The sequence below is a fragment of the Podarcis raffonei genome, chromosome 7 (genome assembly GCF_027172205.1).
Source record: "Podarcis raffonei isolate rPodRaf1 chromosome 7, rPodRaf1.pri, whole genome shotgun sequence".
Lineage (NCBI taxonomy): Eukaryota > Metazoa > Chordata > Lepidosauria > Squamata > Lacertidae > Podarcis > Podarcis raffonei.
The window spans coordinates 36,492,551-36,518,958 of record NC_070608.1 but is presented as its reverse complement, the minus strand read 5'-3'; the positions used below and the strand labels follow the sequence as shown (position 1 = coordinate 36,518,958).

At 40.1% G+C, this 26,408-nt stretch overlaps 1 protein-coding gene across 9 annotated transcripts in view; it reads left to right on the top strand.

Annotated features, from left to right (window-relative positions):
- The window catches only part of CHD7 (chromodomain helicase DNA binding protein 7), a 141,515-nt gene extending 116,272 nt beyond the window's left edge, over positions 1-25,243 (top strand). For 7 of the 9 annotated variants that reach the window (XM_053396063.1, XM_053396064.1, XM_053396058.1 and 4 more), the window contains 19 exons: positions 897-1,007; positions 1,100-1,305; positions 1,809-2,008; positions 3,021-3,180; positions 7,566-7,655; positions 8,099-8,202; positions 9,527-9,656; positions 9,953-10,025; positions 10,252-10,303; positions 11,074-11,302; positions 11,455-11,663; positions 12,485-13,159; positions 14,065-14,225; positions 16,938-17,165; positions 17,500-17,943; positions 20,840-21,061; positions 21,466-21,606; positions 22,036-22,140; positions 23,367-25,243. In XM_053396063.1, the coding sequence (XP_053252038.1) occupies positions 897-1,007; positions 1,100-1,305; positions 1,809-2,008; positions 3,021-3,180; positions 7,566-7,655; positions 8,099-8,202; positions 9,527-9,656; positions 9,953-10,025; positions 10,252-10,303; positions 11,074-11,302; positions 11,455-11,663; positions 12,485-13,159; positions 14,065-14,225; positions 16,938-17,165; positions 17,500-17,943; positions 20,840-21,061; positions 21,466-21,606; positions 22,036-22,140; positions 23,367-24,335 (4,509 nt within the window). In that variant the 3' untranslated portion in view covers positions 24,336-25,243. Of the gene's footprint in view, positions 1-896; positions 1,008-1,099; positions 1,306-1,808; positions 2,009-3,020; positions 3,181-7,565; positions 7,656-8,098; positions 8,203-9,526; positions 9,657-9,952; positions 10,026-10,251; positions 10,304-11,073; positions 11,303-11,454; positions 11,664-12,484; positions 13,160-14,064; positions 14,226-16,937; positions 17,170-17,499; positions 17,944-20,839; positions 21,062-21,465; positions 21,607-22,035; positions 22,141-23,366 lie in introns of all 9 variants that reach the window. The other 2 variants (XM_053396066.1, XM_053396065.1) reach the window with 2 other exon arrangements.
- The last annotated feature ends 1,165 nt before the right edge of the window (positions 25,244-26,408 follow it).

Below are 26,408 nucleotides of genomic sequence, written 5' to 3'. Positions count from 1 at the left end.
GAGTAAAATGCACATTGTGCGCACAGATAAGCATGCACATGCACATATCAAAGCAGTCATCCAACCCCCTCTTCTCCAGTTTGTGCTGCTCTGCAAGAGATCTTTGCCCTATCGCTGAGAATAGAACAGGTCTTTTTTTCCAAAGGGAATTTTACATTTTAAGAGAAAGCATATCTACCCAACATTCAGACACTTAGTTATTTAGAGTCTCAAGCACCTGCAGGTAGCCCATCAGAGTACCTGACTTTGTTGTCAAAAAAGGGGCCCAACCATTGCTTAATTTATAACTTGATACCTGCAGCACCTAGCAGACTTTTATTCAAAGTGCAGGCCTCATGGCTGCAACATCCAAACAGTTGATTTTATTCCCACCCCCCACAGATATCGAGCCTCACAGAGCTGTAGAGAAGTCAAAAGGTTGCTCACTGTTTTGTGGTGTTTTGGTTGGTTCTAACACAGGTATTGCTCAAGTATGGATTTGGGGGGGGGGGAGTTTTTCCTTATAAACGCAACTTGACTGCCTTTATTTTTATAGGTATTTTACAGTGGACCCTCCGGATACGAATTAAATTTGTTCCGGAGGTCCGTACTTAACCTGAAAAGTCCATACCTGGAGGTGCCGCTTCCGCGCAATAAAGCGCTTCTGTGCATGCGTGCGGCACACAGAGCGCTTCTGCACGTGCGCGGGTGGCAAAACCCGGAAATATACACTTCCAGGTTTGCTGCGTTCACAACCCAAGAGTTACGTATCCAGAGTGGTACGTAACTCAAGGGTCCACTGTACTTACATTGTTATACCATAGATGTGAAAAACCCAAGGTGAATAAATTCATATTTATTTATTTTTGTTAACATATATCTTTGAATATTGATTGGAGATCATTGTTGTATTTTAGGCTAGTTTTGTTGCATCTGGTAACAGAACAGACATTTCATTGGATGATCCTAACTTCTGGCAGAAGTGGGCAAAAAAAGCTGAGCTTGACATTGATGCCTTAAATGGAAGGGTGAGAGAATGAAACCATTAAATACTTTTAGATCACTATAATGTGATTTTTTAAAAAAACAAACAAACAAAACATCTCTTTTTTAATTATAGAACAACCTAGTTATTGATACACCAAGGGTAAGGAAGCAAACTAGACTATACAGTGCAGTCAAAGAAGATGAACTGATGGAATTTTCTGATCTGGAAAGTGATTCTGAAGAAAAACCCAGTATAAAACCCCGTAGACCACAGGACAAATCTCAGGGTTATGCACGAAGTGAATGCTTTAGGGTGGAAAAGAATCTGTTGGTTTATGGGTAAGTAAAACGAGCCTCAAATGACTTACTGCCGTAAATTTAGCCAGACTGCCTTAATGAACTACCATTAAGGTGAGATTAAGAGCCTCTGTCTAAACTTTGCTCCTATAAAGTTGTATACAGTTATTACAAGTAAAGGATTACAGGATCAAGCTCAAATTGATCCCCAAATCTCAAGACTGCAGAAACAGCTCTGGAATAGAATTTCCTGAATAGATTTTCCTGCTCTGAGCCTATAAGGGCTATTGGCATTAAACATGTGTATTTTATTATTTCCAGTATAGTTAAATTGTGGCTTTTATGAGCAGTGAACTTGCTGCCTGCTCAGTAAAATAAATATTCTTAAGTCCTTGGTGCTAGAAACTGGATTCCCTGATGTGACCTGCAAATTCAAAATGTATTTAATGCTAACACCAGAAGCCCCATTCTAGCTGTCATTTGGGAGCTAATGTCAAAATGTGAAATCCAGTTCTAGGTATGTACGCTTTCTATTTTTCTTGTAGTTGGGGACGATGGACTGATATCCTCTCACATGGGCGCTATAAACGCCAACTAACAGAACAAGATGTGGAAACCATCTGCCGAACAATCCTTGTGTATTGTCTCAATCATTACAAAGGGGATGAAAACATCAAAAGTTTTGTCTGGGATCTAATCACTCCCACTGCAGATGGACAAACACGAGCCTTGGTTAACCATTCTGGTAGGCTTCTGCACATTTTTCTTTTGTATCAAACTCTGTAGCATGCCTAGCACAGCGTTCTAAAGCTGAGATGGGGAACTTGTGGCTCCCTAGATGCTGGGCTCTAGCTCCCATCAGCCTCGGCCAGCATGGCCAGTGGTCAGGCATGCTGGAATTTGTGGTGCCATAACAACTTAATCACCATATTTGGTGCGGTGGCTTGGTGTTGACTTTGAGATGGGAAAACCGGAATAAACTCCCCGTTGTAACATTTGTTCCAGGTAACCAACAGATCCATGCAGTCCTTTCTTATAATGATTTTTCGGGGGAGCGGGGGGCATGAATGTACAAAAGTATTTTTTTTTCCAAAAAAAATTCACAGTGCTCTTGAATTGGTACAAATTAAAACCAAATTTATGATGGTGGCATTTTTTAAAACAACTTTTGAGAAGTTGTTGTGGAAGAAATGGACCCTAATTAGCTGACTGAGGTGTTTAGCAGTTTCATTTTTGACTCATTTCAATAAGGGTAAATTGGACTGCTAATAACTTGGAAAGTTAAGCATATTTTTTTGAAGGGAGCGAACCCTGAAAGGGCAGGGGTGATGGCTAACATCAAAAGGCAACTAAATTGGTTCCAATTTTCTTCTCCCCCTTTTTTTCTTTTAAAAAGGATTTAACAAATATTTAAAACAGCTGCTGGGGTCGCCTTTATAGCACAACAGGATTGAAAATAAAAGCTGAGATTCTTAGGATGTTAAATTGTGCTACAAGTACTACATTCTGTACTATTCTTTGTTTCTGCCATATCTTCCTGCACCTGCAACCCTGATTGTAGTCTCACGGACAGTAATGCAATAGTGAATGAGAATTAGCTTTCCACATGTCACTCTGTGCGCACTTTGCAGTTTGTCAGGAGTGAATGCTGAAAGAAGAGCTATATGAAAGTGATTTCACAGATGGGTGTCCCCCTTTGACATAGAATCAGTGCTAATGCTTTCTGTTGAAAAATCATGCATGTGTGTGTTTCTTAGGTTTGTCTGCTCCAGTGCCCAGGGGAAGAAAAGGCAAAAAAGTGAAAGCCCAGAGTGCACAACCTGTGCTACAGAACGCTGACTGGCTTGCAAGTTGTAACCCAGATGCCTTATTTCAGGAGGACAGCTATAAGAAACACCTCAAACATCACTGTAATAAGTAAGTTTTTAAATTTCCTTGCTTTTACCCAATGACCTAGACTTTGATGTTTTCTCAGTATTCTTATCTTAGTACCATGCAAAGACCCTATAGATTGCTGTGGCTATTGCATTTAATTTGTGGTATATCACTAATCAGCTCCAAAGTTGACTTGACTGTTAACAAGCTTTCTCTGAGTGATTAATTTTAATCAAGCCTTCTAAGGATGCAGTTTTTATTTTATCACAAAGAAGTGTTGGTAACTGTCATGGCAAAAATGTTCCTTGCATCTGTTATCACCATCATGATAATCATTTATTGCCTGCACTTCATCCTAATGTGAATAAGATTGGTCCTAGGAAAAAACACACCCCAGGTGTCAAAAGCCAGGGTAAAGAGCCAAAATGATTTCTCTACAAATTTATCTGTATAAATTGCTACCTTTCCTCTAGCTTTCTCTGTTTGTTTAAATACTTGGTAAGATGCTTTCACAAGTATACCAGATTGATTTATGGTATTCTTATGAATGATACTGATATGTAAAAACGGGGGGTTTAAATTCATTGGAGTGCTATAGCTTACTGCTACTCGTGTACCGTGTGTATGACATTAATCCTCTCATGCTACTCAAAGAAAGTATTAAGCGATGCAAAATGTCCTGTGGGTGTTTTGGGGAGAGAACAGATATAGGTTGTAATCTTACTTGGAAATGAGCGTCATTGAAATCAATAGAACTTTAAAGTAAATATGAGTGGGATCAGGCTGAAACTTTTATAAGGATTTGTTGTCTTGAGCAAAGAAAACATTTCACTTCACAACCTGATGATGAGTTCATAACAAACCCACTGTATACAATTTAAGCAGCTTCCATAAAATCCACTTGTAGCATTCAGTGCGTGTTCAAATGTGTGTCTTGCAGTATAGACTTGGTGTCCTGTCCTCTTGTTGCATTACAGTATAGGAAGATCTAAACTACAGATTAAAATCATTCCAATCTCACCTTTTGTAAATATTATTTCTGTAAGTGTAAAACAATGTAGTTTAGAGTTATGCAGAAAACTCTGTCAGAGCATCTTCTTTGCCTACTTACTATTTGCTTCTTACACCAAGAATGGCTAATTGCCGTACAGAAGAAAATTAAATCCTGGAAGAGTGAAATGGGGGGGGGGGAGAGAAGGGGAAATAGCCATCTCTTTTTTAGAGTTGCTTTAATTGGTGAATAAAGAGTCTACAAATCTTAATGGAAAAAGTTTGTGCTTTTATCTGCATGCTATATTTCCACAGTATTAACCTGTAGTGCTGTACATTCAGCTGTTTAAAAATGCTGCTGCTGCTCCTTAAAGTGCCTAGGTGCTGTATATAGATTATTTAGGGCACTTTCTCAAGAGGTGCAGCTGATAGATGCATGCCTTGGACTTGCTTGTGTTCCTTGAGCATCTCCTTCATCCCTTCTTCCCTTTTCTCCATCACTCACCCTCCAAAAAAAAATAAATCTATATGGCAAAAGATTTCTGAAATTGAGCAGAGTTATAAAAGCAGTTTGTGATATGGCATGAAGGTTTGGCATTAAAGAAAAACAAGTCAAAAATTCCACTGGGTGAGCAGAACCCCTCGGGCATGTCTAATGTTGCTCTTTGTATCCCAGTCATTGTGCTTGTATGCGTATTATTTATTGGGTGCCCTACTGAATAACAGATGTGGTGGTTTTTCTATGTCACAGCTATAGACATTGCAAACTTGTCTTTGGATAGCTGTACATTCAACCTGGTGACATGACCCTAGGTGAACTGCATGTTTTGAGCACAGGAGTAACTAATTAAGAAGTTTCTGTAGAAGTAAAGAAACTAAAAATATAAGAAGTTGTGCCAATGCTTTGCATCCAGATAATATAATGTATGAAGCAGAACTTACGCAGCTTGCTGTATTCAGATCCAGAAGCCCCTCAGGGTCATGGATATTTCTGCAATTTTTACAAACCCAAGAAGATAAAGGTGTGGTGGTACTCATTTTTCTGTATCATGAGCACCATATTGTTATAAATTATTATATATTTTTAGAGCTCAAGATTCCACTGTATCTTGAGCAGGCCCATTCTGTGAGTAGTTGTATTTTTATCTGTGCTAAATCAGGAATAGCCATCTCCTTCAGCCTAGGGTACAGGCTTTCCCTAGCCAATCTGCTGAGGGACCATCACCCACTCCTGTAATCCATCCACATTGGTACATTGGCTTGGATAATCCAAGCATCTGGTTTTGGGACTGAATTGGACTTGGTCACCCTTAATCAGGAAAAGGACAGAGGAAATGTGGTCCTGTTGCTTCTGCTAGATCTCTCAGTGGCCTTTTGATACTATTGACCTTGGTGTCATACTGGACTGGCTTGGTAGGTTGCAAGTTTAAGGCACTGTATAGACCGGTTTCTATCTATAGGGAGAGTTCCAGAGAGTGAACTTTAGGTGACTGCACCCCTGACCCCTGGCAGCGGTGCTGTGGGGTGCTACAGGTAATGTATTGTCCCCAGTGCTGTTTAACATCTATATGAAGCTGCTGAAGTTTCAGAATGCTGAAAACACCCAGCTCTATTTCTGTGTTATGTCTAAATAAGGTGTGGGTGGACATGCATGTCCTGGGCTAGTGTCTGGATATATTGGTGGGCTGAGTGAGGTCCAGTGAGCTGAAGTTGAATTGTGATAAGGTGGAGGTCCTTTGGGTGAGTGATCTCCAGCTCTGGGAATTAGGTGTATTGCCTATTCTGAACAGGGTTCCTCTCCCCTTGAAGGAATAGGTATGTAGTCTGATGGGTGCTTCTTGAGCCATCATTGTCACTGAAGGCCCAAAAGAAGCCTTTTACCACCTGCAGCTGAAACGTAGGTTACAGCTGTTCCTGGCTAGGGTAACTTGGACACAGTGATCCATTCAGGGCTTTTTCTCAGCTGGAATTCACAGCAACTCAGTTCCGGAACCTCTCAGGTGGGCGCCGTTGCCATTATAAAAGAACAAGGTTCACGGTGGGCTCGGGCACCTCTTTTTCTTGAAAAATAGCACTGGATCCATGCACTGGTAACCCTAGGACAGTCTAAACAAAGTTGCCTACAGTTATTAGGTGAAGTTACCTACAATGAACATGTGATACACCATTAAAAGGAATTGCTTTAACTATCAATCTGTTGCTGACCCAGGTTTAAACCTAAAGAACCTGGGAGCCATATTACCTGAGATTACACCTTCTTCCATATAGACCTGCCCATTCATAAATCTATTTAGCTGATACCCTCCTGCTATCTGCTGAAATCCATCCTGTGGCAACCCAGATGAGTGCTTTTTCTGTGGTAGCACTCAGTTTGTGGAATAGTCTCTCTTCTTAAAGAAGGCAGGCGCTAACTGTGAAATGTTTTCAGCTCTTGGTAGAAACATAGTTATTTGCCCAATCATCTTCCGGCCATTGATACCCATTTTTCAAATTGTTCTGGTTGTTGATGTATTCATGTAGTTTTAATGTTTATTTTATTGATTTGTTTTATATTATTGTTGTACACTGCCTTGCAATGTTTAATAAATGCAGCACAGAAGTATTTTAGATTAATACGTAATAGTTTTTCCCATTTTCAGATAGTTTTCTAGCATCATTGGGAGTGAATATAATTGTGTGTTTGGTTATATCAATTTAATCTTTGACTAGGAACATACGATTATAGCTCCAAAACAGTTTTACAGCATGTCAGAGGTGTTACATTGTAAATTTGAACTAGGTTACGTTCCATTGTCATCCAATCTAGGCAGGTGAAATAGTAGTAAATTTGGCAGAACTTTTTTTTTTTTTTTTTTTTTGAAATCCTGTCTTTAGGAAACACTGACTTTTCCGTTCTCAGAAGCAAAAAATTGTACAATCGTAACAAGCCTGACATTCCATATTGGGGGTTTATTGTAAGGTAGTAAAACCAGATTTTATATCTCGTTTATTCCTGCAACTTCTGATGTGCTTCCAAAAATGGTATTAAGGCAGCAGCTGAGGAAATTTTATGAGATAATGAAGCAGAACAGTTACTGAAAGCCATCTGCTCAGTTGTTTACAAACTTGCTTCAATACTTCAGAGGCAGTGGTAGAGTACGTGTCTAAACTTCACAAGCTGCACTAGGTAGAACTAAATGAAATGCGCCTGGGTTGGGCTGAGCTCGATCCCTCTCTGTGCAGTCTAAGCGGTTGCCAGGCAGGCCTGTTGGAAGCCAGCAGAAAGCACCACACAGAGGTGATTATGTGCCACCATCTGTCACGCTTCAAGCCTACCATACAGCATGGCTAATCAGCCTTGGCAGGATGATGGATGAACAGCAGCAGCTGCCAAAAGCCACTGTTGGCAAACAGTCCTGAAGTTAAGAACTTTTTCCCCTCTCTGTTTTCCTCTCCAGGGTCCTGCTGCGTGTCCGCATGCTGTACTATCTGAGGCAAGAAGTTATAGGGGACCAAGCTGACAAGATCTTGGAGGGTGCTGACTCAAGGTTAGTGCAAATTTAGGTTGATATGTTGCTTTATGCGAGCTGTAACCTGTGCATATTTATTTTAGATCAGAGGAATTTAAAGATTTAGCAGTTGCATATCTGTTCAGGGCATTTTATCATTTCATGCTTTGAATGTGGCTGGTGAGGGTGAATATAAGATGGGTAATGGGGATTTTTCATTTCATAGTGAGGAAAAATTCACTAATACCTGCTTTGATAGGGTGGGTCAGATTCTAATATTTAATATAAATATTTTAGAGAGGGGAAAGTATTACTAAATAAATAATATTAACACTTCTATTGTTTATAACCACTTTGGGTTTTTTCAAGTATCTCAATGCCTTGTGTAATCAAGTTTGCTCTTCCCAACACTCAGTGTGAACACATTTAAATGTGATACCTAACCTTCAGAGGTATTTCCAAATGTGTAATTCTTTTTATAGTGAGGCTGATATTTGGATTCCTGAGCCATTTCATGCTGAAGTTCCTACAGACTGGTGGGATAAGGAGGCAGATAAATCCATTTTAATTGGAGTGTTCAAGCATGGTAAGTGATGTCTCACTTCGAACAGAACTCCTTGGTAAAAGCTTTCTGTGTATACCAATATTCAGTCACAATATTAACAAGTGTAGTTCCAAAGAATTGTTGGCTTCTCGCTCCTTTTTTCCTTCTGCATTGAAAAAAAAATCTATTTGAGTTGTAAATATCAGATGCTGTTTTTAAATGTTTGCAGAACATTTCTGGAGAAAACATTACTTCCTTGGCTGTAAATAACACAAAACCATATTTGTTTAAATAATAGCCAAGTAGTATTATAGATCTCCATAAACTCTGCTTCCAGCACTGTTTCACTTGCTAACTCTGCCAGCCAGTGTCAAAGTGGACGGTGGGCTTAACCTCTGCTATTAATCTGTACAAGTGCCTCCTGGGCTTTGTTCCAAGCAATATTTCACAAATGTCAGTGCTGAGAACTCCCGGCTCCCTTGAGTGGGATGCAGCCTTGTTAACTTTGAAAGGCTGGGGATGCAGAGCTGGCATGATATATACAGTGAGCAATTCCTGATTATAATCCCAATTCTCTGGAGGTTGCAGAGGTATTCTCAGCAGCCCAGCCTGACTAAAGGGGAGAATGATGGCTTATAAAACCTTTCATGATTACAGTTTGGCTTGAGGCTCTACAGCAGTTAAGGACAGTGTGTTGTAGTACAAATCCTAATTGAATTGTGCTGTTCTGCCTATGTACAGCAGCTCTGTTTTGTGGGCTCAGCTGAGGCAAGTCTAGTCTAAAAATCATTTTCTTGCTGTGCACTGTTGGGATCTGCCATTTTCCATCTAGTCAACTTGGATGGTACAGAAAAGTAAACAGCAGTTTGAAAACCATGGAGGGAACGGTGTCATCTTACTGACATGCATCATCCTAAACCAAATAAGACAGGTTTGCTGGCCTTACGTATTTTCCCATGTATGCATTTCCAACTGTAAGTGCCAGTTTAAATAGGGCTAGTACCATTGAAAGGAAGGTGAGTTGGGGGATGTTAAATCTAGAAGTGAAAGGGTAACTAATAAAAAGCTTTGTGCATGGCTACTGCTCCCATTTTTCTGCCTTTCTTGCCCACTCACCCAGCCAAACACTGCCTGGAAATCTTTAATGTCTCCATACTTTCCACAGGTGTATGGCACATTCTTGTTTGTAATGAAAGGAAGTAGAAATGTGGAAGTAGAACTTGTCTTCACACATTCTTGTATGTAATGGGAACGGAAAAGTAGAAATGCAGTTTTCTCGTTCTTCATCAGTATAAAAGTGTCATTCACATGGAGCTATTTTGTTTATACTTGTGGGTGCTTGGTGTGTTTTTCTGTCTGGGTGCAGGCTATGAGAAGTACAATTCAATGAGAGCCGACTCCACTCTCTGTTTCCTGGAACGTGTTGGTATGCCTGATGCCAAGGCCATAGCTGCTGAGCAGAGAGGAACAGATATATTAACAGATGGTGGTGATGGGTAAGGACATTATAAAAATTTAATAAACTTTACAACACTATCATAAATACTGGCCTGGCTTCACCTATTGCATCACATTTGAGGATTCTCTTTCTTATAACAGTGTTTCCATATATATGAAGTAGTTAAAAAGCAAGTTTGGGATTCATTTTAATGGATATATAATTAGACATTAAGAAGCTTTTTTGGTCATTTAACATTGTCCCCTCATGATACTGCATAATAAGGTTTGGAAAGGATTTGTTCTTTAGCTCTGATAGTTGTGTTTCTCCCCCCCCCCATCATATTTCCTGTAGGGGTGATTTTGATAGAGAAGATGAAGATCCAGAATATAAACCAACCAGGACTCCATTCAAAGATGAAATTGATGTAAGGATCTTGACATGCTAATACATGTTTTTTTATTAATGTGTAATTTTTATTAATGTGTAATATTTGAAGAAAGGTTATTTGAAATATTAATGTATTGGCTCATGTAATGTTCTTGTGTGTAACAAAAATTTATTTTCAGCTTTTTGAAAGATCATTTCCTCTGCTTCCTCAGAGCTAAATTTTTGAAAAACAAATGCTGAAGTAACACTCTTTTTTTCTAAAGGAATTTGCAAACTCTCCTTCTGACAAGGAAGAATCCATAGAGCTCCACACAAGTAAGCCTGGGAATGGGGTGAGGGAGAAGTGTTAATAATGCAGATATTATCTAATGTTGATTGTGGTACACAAGGGACCAACTTTTTGTGCTTTAATTTTCAGAAAAATTAATGGCTTTATATCTTTTTTGTAATAATTTGCCACCTACATATACTGTTGCTTTGTATATGCTTTATTCAGTTTGGTTACATAATGGGATATGTGTAGTGGCAGAGCCAAAGCTATAACACTGAGATCCAGCACCGAGGGCCTTCTGGCGGTTCCCTCATTGCGAGAAGTAAGGTCACAGGGAACCAGGCAGAGGGCCTTCTCGGTAGTGGCGCCTGCCCTGTGGAACGCCCTCCCAGCAGATGTCAAAGCAGTAAACAACTATTTTACTTTTAAAAGACAACTGAAGGCAGCCCTCTTTAGGGAAGTTTTTAATGTCTGATGCTGTACTGTTTTTAATATTCAGTTGGAAGCCGCCCAGAGTGGCTGGGGAAACCCAGCCAGATGGGCGGGGTATAAATAATAAATTATTATTATTATTATAACCATTTTGGAGAGGGATAACCATTTTAGCTGTGTGTTGTCACCAGAACTTCACTGAGTGTGTTGTTCACAATAGTGAAGTTCAAGACATAAATGTTTCAGAATTCATCTTAAGAGGACTTCAGTGTTAGATATTTGATTTGTGGGGTTTTAAACTCAATATGCTTTTCATATATAGCAAATTAGCATTTGACTATAATTACAAATGTCTAATATTAGCTTTGCTAATATTCTGTAGGCAAGCACAGTGAAAGCAATGCTGATTTTGGCCAACTCTACTGGCCTAACACTTCAACCCTGACTACCCGCTTGCGCCGCCTCATTACTGCCTATCAGCGTAGCTATAAAAGGCAACAAATGAGGCAAGAGGCGCTAATGAAGACTGACCGACGCCGTCGACGACCTCGTGAAGAAGTGAGAGCATTAGAAGCTGAAAGAGAAGCTATAATAACAGAAAAACGTCAAAAGTAAGTTTCTTTAGGCTTCGTTCTCATAGAAATGAGCATCTGCTTGCAACATCGCTCATTTTCTTTGAAATAGATCCTGGTATCTGGTATCAAATTGGGGTGTGAAAAGCTCTTAGATGTGTCCTGACATGCTAATCTCTTCCTTTTTCCAGATGGACAAGAAGAGAGGAAGCAGATTTTTATCGTGTTGTGTCTACTTTTGGGGTTATTTTTGACCCTATAAAGCAGCAGTTTGATTGGAACCAGTTCAGAGCCTTTGCCAGACTTGATAAGAAGTCTGATGAAAGTTTAGAGAAGTACTTCAGTTGCTTTGTAGCTATGTGCAGGCGAGTGTGCCGAATGCCATCCAAGCCAGATGAAGGTAGGTTTGCTGATAGCTATAACTCTAATAAATGGAAAGTTATAAACTGAGACAAGTTCCAAGCAAAGATGCAAGCAGATATTTTAAATACATCTTCTATGTTTGTTTCCCCTTCGCATATACTCACTCTTTTCAATTCACGCACACACGCAGGTATTCATTCAAATGTAGAAAGTATATAAAAATCCTAATGTGTGGAAGATGAAGTATTTGGATTGGTCTGTTCCTCTTGCACGAGACTCAGGCAGGAGCAAAGAATTGTGGGAAGTAGATAGCTCCTCATTTTTTCCCTCCTGCCTGGACGGAGCAGCTTGACCCTCCCAACTCTCCCTGTTTTGTTCTCTGTTAGTCAGCTGAATCCTCTTTAACTCCTGTCTTTGTTGTTCTAAGTTACTTAGTAATCTTTCTCTTGTTTGTTGGATAAATTTTCCTGTCTTTGTTGCCGTTTGTGTCCTTTTTTTTGTCCGCCACTGAGGTAACAAAAAAAGCGAAAGAAGTATCTTACTCACTCATAGATGACTAATGCTACAGTCCACTCTTCTCTGCTTCACCTCCCCCACCAGGCCATTTGGACCTAGTGTTGACACTTCTTAAAAACTATTGAGCACTTGGAATGTTCACAATTATTCCATAATTTCTTAGCAGCTGACCCAGTGATCTGGGGTATTTGAGTTCAAGTACCTTAAATTAGAGATCTTAGCAAGATATTTAAGAAAACGCAGGTCAGTTATTTTTAGGGTTCTCCCCCCCCCTTTTGTTGAGTAAAATGTAGTAATTTTAAAATCTTCCTAATATCTACTTATTTATCTCTTTTCTTATAGAACCCCCTGATCTTTCTACTGTGATTGAACCAATCACTGAGGAACGTGCTTCTCGAACTTTGTATCGCATAGAGCTCTTGCGGAAAGTCCGAGAGCAGGTTCTCCATCATCCACAATTGGTGGAAAAGTTAAAACTGTGTCAGCCAAGCTTGGATCTGCCAGAGTGGTGGGAATGTGGCAAACATGACAAAGATTTACTGATTGGTGCTGCTAAACATGGAGTCAGCAGGACAGATTATCATATCCTGAATGACCCTGAACTTTCTTTTCTTGATTCTCATAAAAACTTTGCTCAAAACAGGGGTGGAGGTAATCTGAGTACTTTGTTAAACCCATTGGGTGTCTGCTGTAGCCAGACAGCCTCTGTTATCCCATCCACACCAGCACAAGATGAAAAGTCTGCAGAACAAGCTGAAGTTAAACTGGAAGGACCTGAGAAAACATCAGCCAAAGAGGAGTCTGATAGTAAAGAGGAGGAAGATGCAACAGATACTGCAGGAAAAAGTGATAAGGAGGAATCTGAGGCTGAGGCTGGTCCTGTTAAATGTGAAATAAAGGACATGGAATTGAGCACAGAGGTAGAGCCAAAATCTATTTCTGAGAAAGGTTCAGAAGATGATGAAGAAGAAAAACTCGATGATGATGACAAATCAGAAGAGTCATCCCAACCTGAAGGTAATCGTGAAGAAAATAAGGGTTGATTCAGAATAATATTGTCCATGTTTGGTACACCATATATGCAGTCTCCCATCAGACATTTTTGATCTGAAAGGAGATCTACCTTTAATTTTATGATCTTATTCATATCTTTGAGTATGCAGTTTTAGGATTGCATGAATTCAGTAGGGTTTTTTTAAGCATTCTGACTTCAGAGAGCCTGTCCATATTGACTTATCTGCCAAGGCAATCTCTACATCTGACTAGAAAACCTTGTACAATCCAGAAGATTTTGGAGTATGTTATAAGAACCCTGCCTGGATCTGTTTTGGCCTCGTTATTCCTCTGTAAGACTGTTGCATCCTTGAACAACTAGTGCTGGCCTACAGTTGGATACTGCATAGGGGAGAGCTGTAGTTGTAGTGGGGAAGAGTTGCATAGGATGCAGTTTGAAAACCAGTGTTTTATTTGGTTCTAACAAAGCAGGTTCCTCTACAGTGCAGTATAAATGTTTTTGTTTTTTAAAAAACAACACAGAATTGCCTCAGTTGATAGATAATCCTGAGCTGACTGCAAAACTGGAATATTATCATTGTAATAAATATGGAGCACAAAAGAGCAGATATATATACCATACTCTGTTCCAAACACCAAAGTCATGGAGCATAAGAAGAGTAATGTACAGTGACATGGCAAAATAGCATACTAAAGTTGGCTTGCTTCAATTGCCATCCAATTGCTGCTTTTGGGATCTTCATCTCATTAACATATCAAAGAGTACATTATCAACATGAGTGAATGTTCAACATCTTTAATGTATAGAAAACTGCCCGTAAAGACTTTGTCAGATCAACACTACAATGATACTGTAAATAATAGTGGCTTACTTCTGTAACTAATTCTTAGTGATTAATATTTCTCAGCAGGAACAATTTCTCAGGGTAAGAATTTTGATGAAGAAAGCAATGCATCCCTGAGCACCGCAAGGGATGAAACACGTGATGGATTTTATATGGAAGATGGAGACCCATCAGTAGCTCAGCTCCTTCACGAAAGAACATTTGCTTTTTCATTCTGGCCGAAGGTTGGTTCAATAGAGAACTGATCACTTCTGAGGAGTGATGTGCTTGATGCATTACTTATTACATAATGTAGTTTTTCTCAAACTATGAAGCAGGGGTGCCTTTCAGGGGACATGAGAGACACTCAAGGCATGGCAAAGGTTTGCCAGCCTGGTCACCGGTGGCTCAACTGCAACTGAGTGGCCTGCTGGGGGCATACACCCTTTCTAGTATAATAGCAGTAGAGGAAAGCCAAACTGCCTTTGCATTTTGCCAAGTCTTCCTTCCCTTTCCTACTGGCGCCATTGTCGCATGGATAAATTTTCCGTTGCCCCTGTGGGGCAAACTGTAGGCCAGATGTAGTCCATGGATCCTTGGGACTCTGAAGTCTAATGGTAGATAGCATGGTGGGGATATTTGGGCAGGTGGTAGCTACAGGTGGAAGGATTATCTCAATATGTGCTGCCACCCCTTAAGAATCCCTCCCTGGCATAGCAAGAGGGCTTTTGGGTAAACTTGATTACCATGAAGGATGGAAAGAGATGATGGGACGTTTAAATGACTGTATGTGAACAGGGGTTGTATAGATGGCTGTGCAAGGAATCTCCTGCCAACTTTTGGTCTCACTTACCATCACTATTCAGTGCCAAACCCATTTCCCTTGTGGTGACTCATTCAGAGGCAACCCATTCAGAATTGGGAACTTTCCTAAATTTCCAGAACAGGTTTTGGAGAAGGATGTTGAAGGAAGGGATATCCTTTTAAGTTTCTGTGTAGAGTTCTGCATGCTGCTCCTTGGATCTTGTGTATTTTTGGAGAGGGGGCGGGGGTTGGCAAGGGGGGGAAGAGTACATTCAGAAGAGTGGAGCCAAGTTCAAAAGTACTGGAAAACACTGACAATACAGCCTAGGGATTACATCCAATGTAGTGCTAAGTTAAAGTCATTTGCAGTGTACTTGTTTTGCAGGCAAATCTTTTTTTCTGGCAGTGGAATGTTGCTGCACAAGAGAATGCATAAGTGGGTTGCTCATAGCTTTCTTTGCACAACAGATTGCACACTCTGTCGCTTGAGTTTCCACTAGCACAACTGTTGCATTGGATATTGTGCATCATCATCATCACCATTCGATTTATATTTCACTTACATGCCACATTATTAAACCTTGCCTGTTTGCGCAAATGCCCTTGCACTAGTAGACAGAGAATGTTGGATAGAGCCCTGTAGGTTTAGATAGTTGCCCCCTAAAAGCAATTCAAATTAGCATGCAGAAAGAGATGGGATTGGAATTATGATATTATGTAAATATGCATGATCATACTTAATAGAACATATAAGAATATAAACTAAAATTTGGCGAGCTCTTCCTTTATGAATTGAAGGAAGTAAAATAAGGAAATACTGTAATCCTAAATAGCTTGTAATATAAAATAGGAGAACATTTGTCTAGTAGAGCTATCACTTTTATTTTTGCAGCAATTAAAAAAACAACACTTTACTGGACAAAATGCAGCGGTGATAATTGTACTAGTTCTATATACCACTCAGGTTCTGGTTTCAGAGGGTGCTGGAGAGAAATAAAGTAGTAATAGTCTTAAGCTTCCTAATCACCATAACAGGGCCATCTGGTTTGGGGGGGTTGAAATAACCCCTGCTGTAATAGGCTTATTCCTGGGCAAAGCAAGCAGCTGGTTGCAGCTGCTGAGATCTGCTAGTGGCTTTTACACTGTTCAGGTAACTGAAGGTTGATTCTATTTAGTAATCAATAGCCAATTTTCAAAAGTTGATTGTGTATGCATGTATGTATGTGGGTACATGTTTGTGTGTGTGTATATCTAATATGTTTATATTGTGTTTCCACCAAATTTGTTCAAGGTGATTTACAATTATGTAGAACAATTTAAATAAATCAATATAATGCAGCAATATAAAACAATTAGTAAAACAACAGGCAGTCAAAGCAGCAGCAAAGATAACATGTTTATGATGCCATTAACCAACAACTCAGGAGAATAAAATAGTCTTCACATGGCACCGAATGACAAAAGAATGGATGGAAAGCAAATGTTTCCAGGGATGGTGTTTTGACTCCCCAGAAAGGGAAGTGATGCATCATTATTAACTAGTGAACTAAAAGACCATTAAACACATTTTGAAAATTATCCAACTAGGTTTCAAAGCCCTTTTCTCTATGCAGTAGCATTCATATTGTATTTGCCTATATTCTAAGAGGGCTTAGCTGTAATTAGAATTTTTTAATGTACACGCTTCAGTGGAACCTGAAGTGATAATGGGCGTGGAATGAAAATTGACATTTATTAGATGTCCCTAGGTTGGTGCCCGTTTCATAACATTGAACTTTATTAATAGTGACACTAATGAGGAACCACTTCCTGGGACAAAATTGCAGATGCAGCCTGTTGGCTCTGACATACCCAAGGCAAAGATGTTGAGTTACAAGAATTATACTACTAGTGGTTTAACTGATGTTTTGTTTTAGTATATGATAGCAGTACTGAGAACTGAGAAAATGTGTGTCAGATGGCTTGTAAAAGGCTCATGCGCCTCAACATTCCCAATAATTTAAATGACAAGTGCCTGTAATATTTCTTCTGATCTGGAGTTTCAGTTGCACTTTTGTCAAGCAATGCAGCCTGTTAAGCTGTGTGTGCATGGCCCGACTGAGCTCAAATGGCTACTTTCACATGACATTCATTATGTATTTCCCTTTCTGCAGGATCGAGTAATGATCAACCGATTAGACAACATCTGTGAAGCAGTGTTGAAAGGGAAGTGGCCAGTAAATAGACGCCAGATGTTTGATTTCCAGGGCCTTATACCTGGGTATACGCCAACAGCTGTGGACAGCCCTCTACAGAAACGGAGTTTTGCAGAGCTCTCCATGGTTGGTCAAGCCAACATCAGTGGCAATGAAGATATCACAGTCTCTCCTCAGTTGTCCAAGGCATGTTTTGTATGAGAGTCATAAAGTTGCTTTTAAAGATATAAAACCAGAAGGGGTCAAAAACAGTAGCAGAAAAACACCCATAGCTATAAACCTACTCTGAGAAAGATAGTAATAAATATATTAAGGTATAAAATAGGTCATTTTTCATTAAGATGAAATCTGTAATGATCTCTTCTTAGAACTAGTTGATCTGACAAGATGTAACTAGTTGGGCTTGTGCAATCCTATCTAACTTTTCCCATCATTTTTAAATATTTAGAAAATTGAAATCACACCAAAAAGCAAGGGGTATTTCATTGCTCATAATGATAATGTGTTATTTTTTCTTTAGGAAGATGCACTCAATTTGTCAGTTCCACGCCAGCGGAGGAGGAGGAGAAGAAAGATTGAAATTGAGGCTGAAAGGGCAGCCAAAAGGAGAAATCTCATGGAAATGGTTGCCCAGTTGCGAGAGTCACAGGTTGTCTCAGAAAATGGACAAGAAAAAATTGTAGACTTATCAAAGGCCTCACGAGAGGCAACAAGTTCTACCTCAACTTTTTCAGCTGTTCCTTCAAAGTTTCTATTACCTAATGTTTCCACACCAGTGTCTGATGCCTTTAAAACTCAGATGGAGTTGCTACAAGCAGGTCTTTCACGCACACCCACAAGGCATCTACTAAATGGTTCTCTAATTGATGTAGAACCACCCATGAAAAGGAGGAGAGGAAGAAGGAAAAATGTAGAAGGGCTTGATCTGTTATTTATGAGCAACAAGCGAGCATCGTTGACAGCAGTAAGAGAGAAGACTTTTTCTTTGACGTTAATTCTGCATTATGTGAGGCAGAACACCAAAATTGGCATTTTATTCCCAGATATAAATATTCTGTTTTGTATTTTCAGTTCCATATTAACATTTGGGCATGCTCCTGTTCTAATATACAAAACACTGGTCAGTAATAATAAATTCACAAAATACCTCTTAAGAACTAAACTCACTGCAAAAGAAGAATTTCATTTTAATTCACCAGATTTGCTTTGAGCTGATGTAGAAGAATAGCAGCAGCCAAAGGAGGAGCTGAGTGGATGGCAGCCGAGTCAGGGGGTGTGAGGAGAGGCACAGAGTTTACCACCAGCTCCCTAGGTCTGCCAAGATGCTGTTTCTGGGAGATGCTTTAACATCAAAAGGATGCCCCACTGAGGCTGTGTTTAAGACACTCCCCAGATCAGCTCATCTTGCATTGGTGGTGCTGGGGAAAGGGAATGATATAAGCCAAGTCTTCTAGGCATGGTAGGTTGAGCCATTGGCAAGGGCAACCCCAAAGAGTTTTTTGTTTAGTTCTCTGCTTTGGAGTGCAACACAGGCTTGAGCTCACACACCTTCTAATTCATCTTATTTGGCATGGTTGTGTGATTGGGGTTTTTCCCCCCCTCTGGGGAAACAAAGCTCCTCTCTCTGGACCATTACACAGACAAGAGGCTGGAGATGGCCTGTAGAAGTGAGAGACAAAAGTTGTTCCATGCCCCTGGAGAGCAAGTCAGTTATAGCATGAACCTTGCCCATCCTGGCCTGGGTGGGAGACAGTGTGGAGTGGTTTTAATCCCAGGTGAGAGCTGGGGGTGGGCTGCCCTGATTTTGGGGTGCTTCTGGATCCAGTTCTGTCCAGCATATATATCCTCAGTGGCTAGGAGTGCCTGTTGCCCACTTTAGTTGGTAAGACAGCTATGATCACGAAGGCGTCACCACAGTTGTCCAAGCACTGGTAAATTGAAGATTGGATTACTATCATGTGCTCTTTGTGGAGCTACCCTTGAGGTTGGTCTGGAGGCTGTAGTGGATGCACAACATAGTAGCTGGCTGGCTTGTGGGGGTGAACTTCAGCTAGCCCCTTGCAAGCAGGATCTGTACTGGTTGCTAATTTGCTACCAGACCAAGTTCATTGTGTTGATTCTGACATATAAGGCCCTAATCAGTTCAGGACCTGGTTACTTGAGAGACCACCTTAATGCTTTAATACCCAGAAGGTCTCTGGAGAATAAGGGAGAGCTTCTCCTTCAAGATCCAAAGATATTAGAAGCCTGCTCTACAGTCACTCAGAGTATGGCTTTTAGTGTGGCTGCCCATGTTCTGTGAAGCAACATTCCTATCACTTATACAACATGTGCCCACTCTTTGCGCTTTCCAGAACCAATTGAAGGTATTTCTGTTCCAACCAGCTCTCCCAGTTGGACAAATTGGGCCTCTGCTGTGAGGGTCTACTTTGTGTTGTTTTAATGTTTGTCTGATGTTATCTTCTGCGTTGTTCTAACTGTGTTTTAGCTGTTTGTATTGCATTTTGTACATCGCTTTGAGACATTTGGAAGGCGATTTAATAACAGCAACTGAAGGCTGCATGTCACAAAGGGTGGGTGGGGCCAGGGCCAAAAAGTGGGCAAGGCTATGGACACACAAAATGAGCCTTCTTCAATCTTACCTTTTTAAATATAATTTAATGCATTTGTTAGTATCTTTACATGGAAAAGTCTTCAAGCAACTTAATATAAAATACAAACAGCTAAAACGTTTGAAGAGCTAGAACATTTTAAAACAATGTACAATACAAAAACCCCCCAAAATGCTAATGTGAATAATCAATGGCGCTATTTGCATAGAGTGCTTCTCAGGTGGCTCTGAAGATGGTTCTGAAGGAAACAGATTTGAAATGCCCAAATGCAGCCAAACGCTTGTGGAAATCTCTTCTTCAGTGTTTCCAAAGATATATTTTTTCTGAGGGCTTGAGAACACTGAAGGAGTAGCAGGGCACAGGAGGACATGCACAGTAGGGCTGATTGCCCGAGACAATGTATGACCATCCTAGTCATGGCTGAATGACACTAGCAGATTGGTGGAGCAAAACCAAGGAGAGGGCAGGGTTTCAGAAAAGAATCTGGAGACCTGGACAGAGAAGCTGTCTGTGCTGGAGCAAGCTTGTGGGCTGGTATTGCCTCACTCCTGTTATAAGGATTATAAGATGATGCACATGAATTGTTTTGAATAGTCTGTACAGTTTCCTGAAATTTGTCCCTTTAAAAAAAGCATCTATCGACTCTGCAAACTGTATTCAAAGTAGAAAATATTGTGGGTAAACTACCGATTAGCTTGAGTAATCAGTATTCTGTGTATAACTGTTGAATGCTTATGAACCTGTAGGGATTCATACTCACATATGTCCTGGCAAGTACATACCTACTCAGCATGACCTTTCCAGCACATGCACCCATGGGGGAAAACCCTGCCCATTCGGGTTTCCATTTGCCATACTCTTGTCTGTGTACAAAGTGTATGGCCCCACTAAGTTTAATTGTTTGATGGAAGTACAGTTGTACCTTGGAAGTCGAACAGAATCCCTTACGGAAGCCTGTTCGTCTGCCAAAATGTTCAAAAACCAAATTGTGTCTTCTGATTGGCTGCAGGAAGCTCCTGCAGCCAATTCAAAGCCGCAGAAGCCCCGTCAGACGTTTGGCTTCCAAAAGAATGCTCGTAAACCGGAACAATCACTTCCAGGTTTGCAGCATTTGGGAGCCAAAACATCCGAGTTCCAGGGCATTCGGGATCCAAGGTACAACTGTATTCCCATTTTAAGTTGTATGCTTTTTGAAGCAACTCTTGTAATGTTCTCCTGAAAGTTGATATAATTGTCACCTTTCTCCAGGAGGATGCAGAAGTGACCAAAGCATTTGATGAAGAAATGGAAACCCCCCCATTGAGAAACATTCCATCTCCTGGGCAACTGGATCCTGATACTCGCATCCCTGTCATTAATATGGAGGATGGGACCAGGCTGGTGGGAGAGGATGCTCCTAAAAACAAGGATTTAGTTGAATGGCTTAAATTGCATCCATCATACACTGTGGATATGCCAAGTTATGTACCAGTAAGTGGATGTTAATCAAGGGTGGGGAGGATTAGTCCAAAGCTTTAACTGTCTTTCAATCACTTGGGAAGATATCCAAAAGCAATAATTCTTAATCCTTTGTCATAATTCGATTTGGATTTATTACATTTCTAGTTGCTTTTCATTCAAATGAATCCCAAAGTGGCTTATATACAATAAATAACAATTAACATGATAGAACATAATTAATTGTTCATTTCATTACTTTTTTTGTTTTGTAATGACTAAAAATGAAAGATGTACAAATTCTAATAATGTTTTGTTCCAGTGCTGAACCTAGAAAACACTATATACATACATGCCTAGCGGGTTGAAAAGTTACTTCTATAGATGAGATAATAAAACTCCCCAAGTAATGCACTGTACTTTTCCTCCTCTCTTAGAAGAGTGCAGATGTGCTGTTTTCCCCATTTCAGAAACCGAAGCAGAAACGGCACAGATGTCGAAACCCTAATAAACTGGATATAAACACCTTAACTGGAGAAGAGAGGGTCCCTGTTGTAAATAAGAGAAATGGCAAGAAGGTAGTGCTTTTCCTAGTTTGCTCTAACTCCAAATTCTGTTTTAGACTAGCACTTGCGTTTTTAATAGGATGCTTAGATTAAAGATTATAACCTTTAATTATATGATAAAAATTAAATAATAACAACAACAATAATAACAACAACAACAATAATAATAAACCTTTAATTAGTTGACTTAATAGGTTGATGCAAGTTCTATAGATTTCATCACTTTTTTCAAAGTAGCATTCTGAATTTTGAGTTGCAGAAATCTTAGGATATTTGGCAAAGACTTTTTCCACACTTAATGCATGGTTGAGTTGAACTTTTGTCATGTTTTGATTACCAGCTCTGTAATTGTTCTCTAACAAAAATTATACTTTTGATAAGTGGCATATAAAGTATGTACTAGTAAGTTTTTGTTAATAAAACATAAAAATGTTTCCTTAGATGGGTGGAGCTATGGCCCCTCCAATGAAGGACCTGCCAAGATGGCTAGAAGAAAACCCTGAATTTGCTGTTGCTCCAGATTGGACTGACATCGTTAAACAATCTGTAAGGAAAAACTATATTTCTGGATAGATTTTGCTTTTCATTTTTAACTGTTTTTAGAGTCTTATGATCTATATACTTTAAGAACATGTTATGTGGCTTGATCCTGTCTTCCTCTCTCGAGCAGGGTGGAGAAATGTTTCCAGCCAGCGGGCCAGATGCTTAGGTTCCCCAACAGTCATTTTGACTGTCACCTACCTGTCAATCACCTAACATCACAGTGATGGCACGTAAAGTGTTTTCTTTGCCTGTACAAATTGTCTGCACTTGCAGAGCTCTTTGCGTTTGCCAGCATTAGTGAACCTGGTGGCACTTGGAAAGGCACAGGATTTTTTAAGCACAACCAGCTGATCGGCAGTGCCTGCAAACACAGCTTTTGACAGGGAGCCACTTCTTTACCTGCCCAACATCTTACATCAGATACAGCATCATATGTAGGGCGGGTGGGCAGGTCTGGCTTGTCTGAAACAGCCTTGCAGGTCAAATGGGGAGGCCTGCTGGGTCCATTTAGGCTGACAGGCCAGAAGTTCCCAACCACTGCTGTGAAACGGTAGCTACCCGCTTTGGTGGACATTTGTAACAGCTTCATTATTAGTGCACAACTGTCTTAGGAATACCTATTATATACAAGATTAATACACAATTGATTATGGAATAAAACCTTCCATGCTTGTAATAAAACTCGTTCTTTGATTAAGTATGTAGACTGCCTTGTTTGAGTTCTGTGAGGAATTTCCCTGTTCTCAACCTCAGGCATTGGACATGGTGTGTACAGAGGCATTCTGTTTCTTAAAACCTAGAAGCCTAGTACTTGTCAGACAAAGGACCACAACATGTTTAATTTGCTTCGGATTTTGCAAGGCTGGATAAATCTGGTGTGTTTATTGTATCAGATTTCTTTGGAAGTCTCTTCTTCTGAGCATTACCTACTGTTTCTGGTTTCTTTGTTTTTACCATTGTTTTGTTTGCTATATCATATTGATGATGTTGAAGGGAGAGCTTATTTACTGGACAGTGCTCAAATGTATGATCTGGCCTTTAATGGGAGGAGGAAAAGGACTGCTTTGTGAACAAGATCTAATTGGCAGCATACCTGTTCTTTTCCTTGCCCTTGGGATTGTATGCTCTGCTTTGTCATGTGAGCCGCCCTACATGAAATTCTAAATCGGTAGGCATCCCTGTAGGTAGAAGCGTAACAGCATGGAATGTTCTTTCTTCCCCATATGCAGGGTTTTGTTCCAGAGTCCATGTTTGACCGTCTTCTCACAGGACCTGTTGTGCGAGAAGAGGGAGCAAGCAGAAGAGGGAGAAGGCCAAAAAGCGAAATTGCCAAAGCAGCTGCAGCAGCTGCTGCTGTAGCTTCAACTTCGGGAATTAACCCACTGCTGATGAACAGTCTGTTCGCTGGAATGGATCTCACGAGCCTTCAGAATTTGCAGAACCTACAGTCTCTCCAGCTTGCAGGTCTCATGGGCTTCCCTCCAGGACTAGCGACAGCTGCTGCCGCCGCTGCTGCTGCTGGGGGTGATTCTAAAAATCCAGCTACCATGCTGCCTCTGATGTTGCCAGGTATGGCAGGGTTGCCCAACATGTTTGGACTCAGTGGATTGTTGAATAACCCAATTACAGCTGCTTCTGGAAACACCACTATGGCTTCCAGTCAAGGAGAAACTTCTGAAGATGGCACTTCAAAAGTAGAAGAAAAGAAGACTGAGAATGAAGAGGAGAACAAAGACTCTGAGAAAAGCACAGACACTGTTTCTGCTACTGACTCCGCAAATGGATCTGTCAGTGTAACTGCTGCCGCTGCTGCAGCAGCAGCAACCACCACCACCACCACCACCACTGGATTGCCTGCCAACCCTCTGACCTTCAATCCTTTCCTTCTGTCCACCATGGCTCCTGGCCTGTTCTATCCTTCTATGTTTCTACCTCCAGGACTGGGAGGATTGACACTACCTGGTTTCCCAGCATTAGCAGGACTTCAGAATGCAGTGGGCTCCAGTGAAGTGAAGGTTACTGATAAAACTGAAGGAGCTGCCTTTAAAGATGAAGAAAATCTAGAGGGCAGTGATGCAGAGGAGAGCCTTGATAAAACTGCAGATTCCTCTGCTTTAGAAGATGAAATAGCACAGGGTGAAGAATTAGACTCGCTTGATGGGGGGGATGAATTAGAAAACAATGAAAATGATGAGTAAGCAGTACCAGTTACTGTTAAAGTGTTTTAAACTTTTGACAAGTGGTAGTCCTACTGTTTACACTCACAGTTAATGTCCATAATTAGTTTTTATAAGCTGTTCTGTAACATAGTGTAGCAAACAAAAAAGTTCAAGTCATGTTATACAGATGTGTCAAAAGGTATCTTGGTCATTAAGTATTGTGCAGTGCATTATTTATTATCCCTAGGAGAGATGAAATTGAGAGGTGATCATGTCTTTTTAAGGAAATTGACATAATGCTCTGCTTTTTTTTCCCCTTTTGGTACCATTGGTATTATAAAAGCAGCAATTTGTAATAGAGTGGCACTAAATAGAAGGAAGTGCTGCTTAAAAGGAAGTATGAAGTTATATATTTAATTTTTTATTTTTATTCTTTGCTGTGAAAGTCAAGATGAAATTTACCACACATATCATACTCGGGCATCATTTTGACTGTATGGGGGGTCGCTTGTGCATGTACACATACACACATTCTCTGACAATCTCCATGATAGTGTGAATGTCTCTCTGTCTTGAGACACAGCAATAATAAGGCAGCTGTTGAATGTGAAGAGTACCTTTTGGAAATTACCCACTGAAAAGGTTCTTGCAGGATAAAACTACAGTTAAATCGTCTCGTGATCTTGTAATGCACTGGTAAAACAAAAAAAAAATTAAAATCAGGTACCTTTTTGAATTAAAGGACTTTGTTACTTTAGCCACAAAGCTAAACAGATTACCTCAACTCTAAACTAGCCTTGAAGTTTACAGACATGACTTTGTAAATGTATTTGTTTTTCTTCGTTGTGATGTCTTTTTTTTCCCTTGGAAACTGCTATCATGTAAGATAAGATGTAAATTGCTGCCAACTGTAGTAATGATGCTTTTAATAAAAGTGACTCATGATATGCAGAGATGTAATTTATAGAATGTAGTGATTAGGGAAATCACAACTGGTGTTTACTATTTTTTGTATTCTCAATAGAAGCAAATATATAATTGTGTTTCTTTTTTGGTACCTTTTTAAAAAACTCTATCTTCCTTTGCCAGCTTTTTCTATCCCTAAATATACTGAATTGGTAGGTTGTGAGAAATAGACAAGAAGAAAAATCCTGAATTATGTTCATATTATTCCACTCTAGCTAAAGCTTCAGAAAGACACACAAAACCCTGCATTACTCTCTCAAAAGGGCTTGTGAGACTAGGAATACTTTCAAATGTGTTCAGCGTGTGATAATGTGGTACATTAAAGAACAAAAGGGTAAAAGAGAAATGAGGCTTTGATAGGCACAATATCTAGGTCATTTATCCTTGGTTAATGGGTAGAAAAACACAATGCTGTAGTTTGAGCAGAGGACATAAAGGCTCTGTGGTTTCCTGTAGACCAGAGCCTGTGATGCCAGAAACCACTGTCAAACAACCTACAGGAAACTACAACTGACCCACTTTAAAGAAAACTTAAGCTGCTTCTGGCAAGCTTCTGATTTGTAACTTCATATGACCTTTGATAATGTATCAATTGAGAGTTATTGTTTTCATTGTACTGTGTCGCCAGGATGAGCACACAGCAACCCTGACATAAAGTTAAAGGGTGAGGCACTTCACTGTGGAGGGTGAAAAGCTGGATCTGCTGGGTGCAGAGCTCTCTTTAGAGAAATACTTCAAGCACAATGCTGATGGTGTACTCCAGAATCCACTAACAGTTGATAGAGGAGAAATCTCAAATAATTTATGAAGCTCGTTTGCACATTTGTCTAGCTGCTGTGCAGCGCCCAATAATGCAAACTTAAAGTGACCTTTATTCTAAGGACCAGTTCAGTTAAAAGCACATGCGTATGATGACAGGAGAGGGCAGAATGTGGGAAAGAGGATTCTCTGCGAACAATGAAAACAAAGTTAGTAATGAACAGCTGCAAAGTGAATATTGTGTGAATGAAAGATGTGCACCGTTTGAATTAGTGAAGATCAAAATGTCTTGTTACCTCCACTTTAATAGATCATAGAGAGCTAATAGAGGTCAGGAAAGATTTTTTTTTCCTGTACACATTATTGCACAGTTGACTGAATGCATTA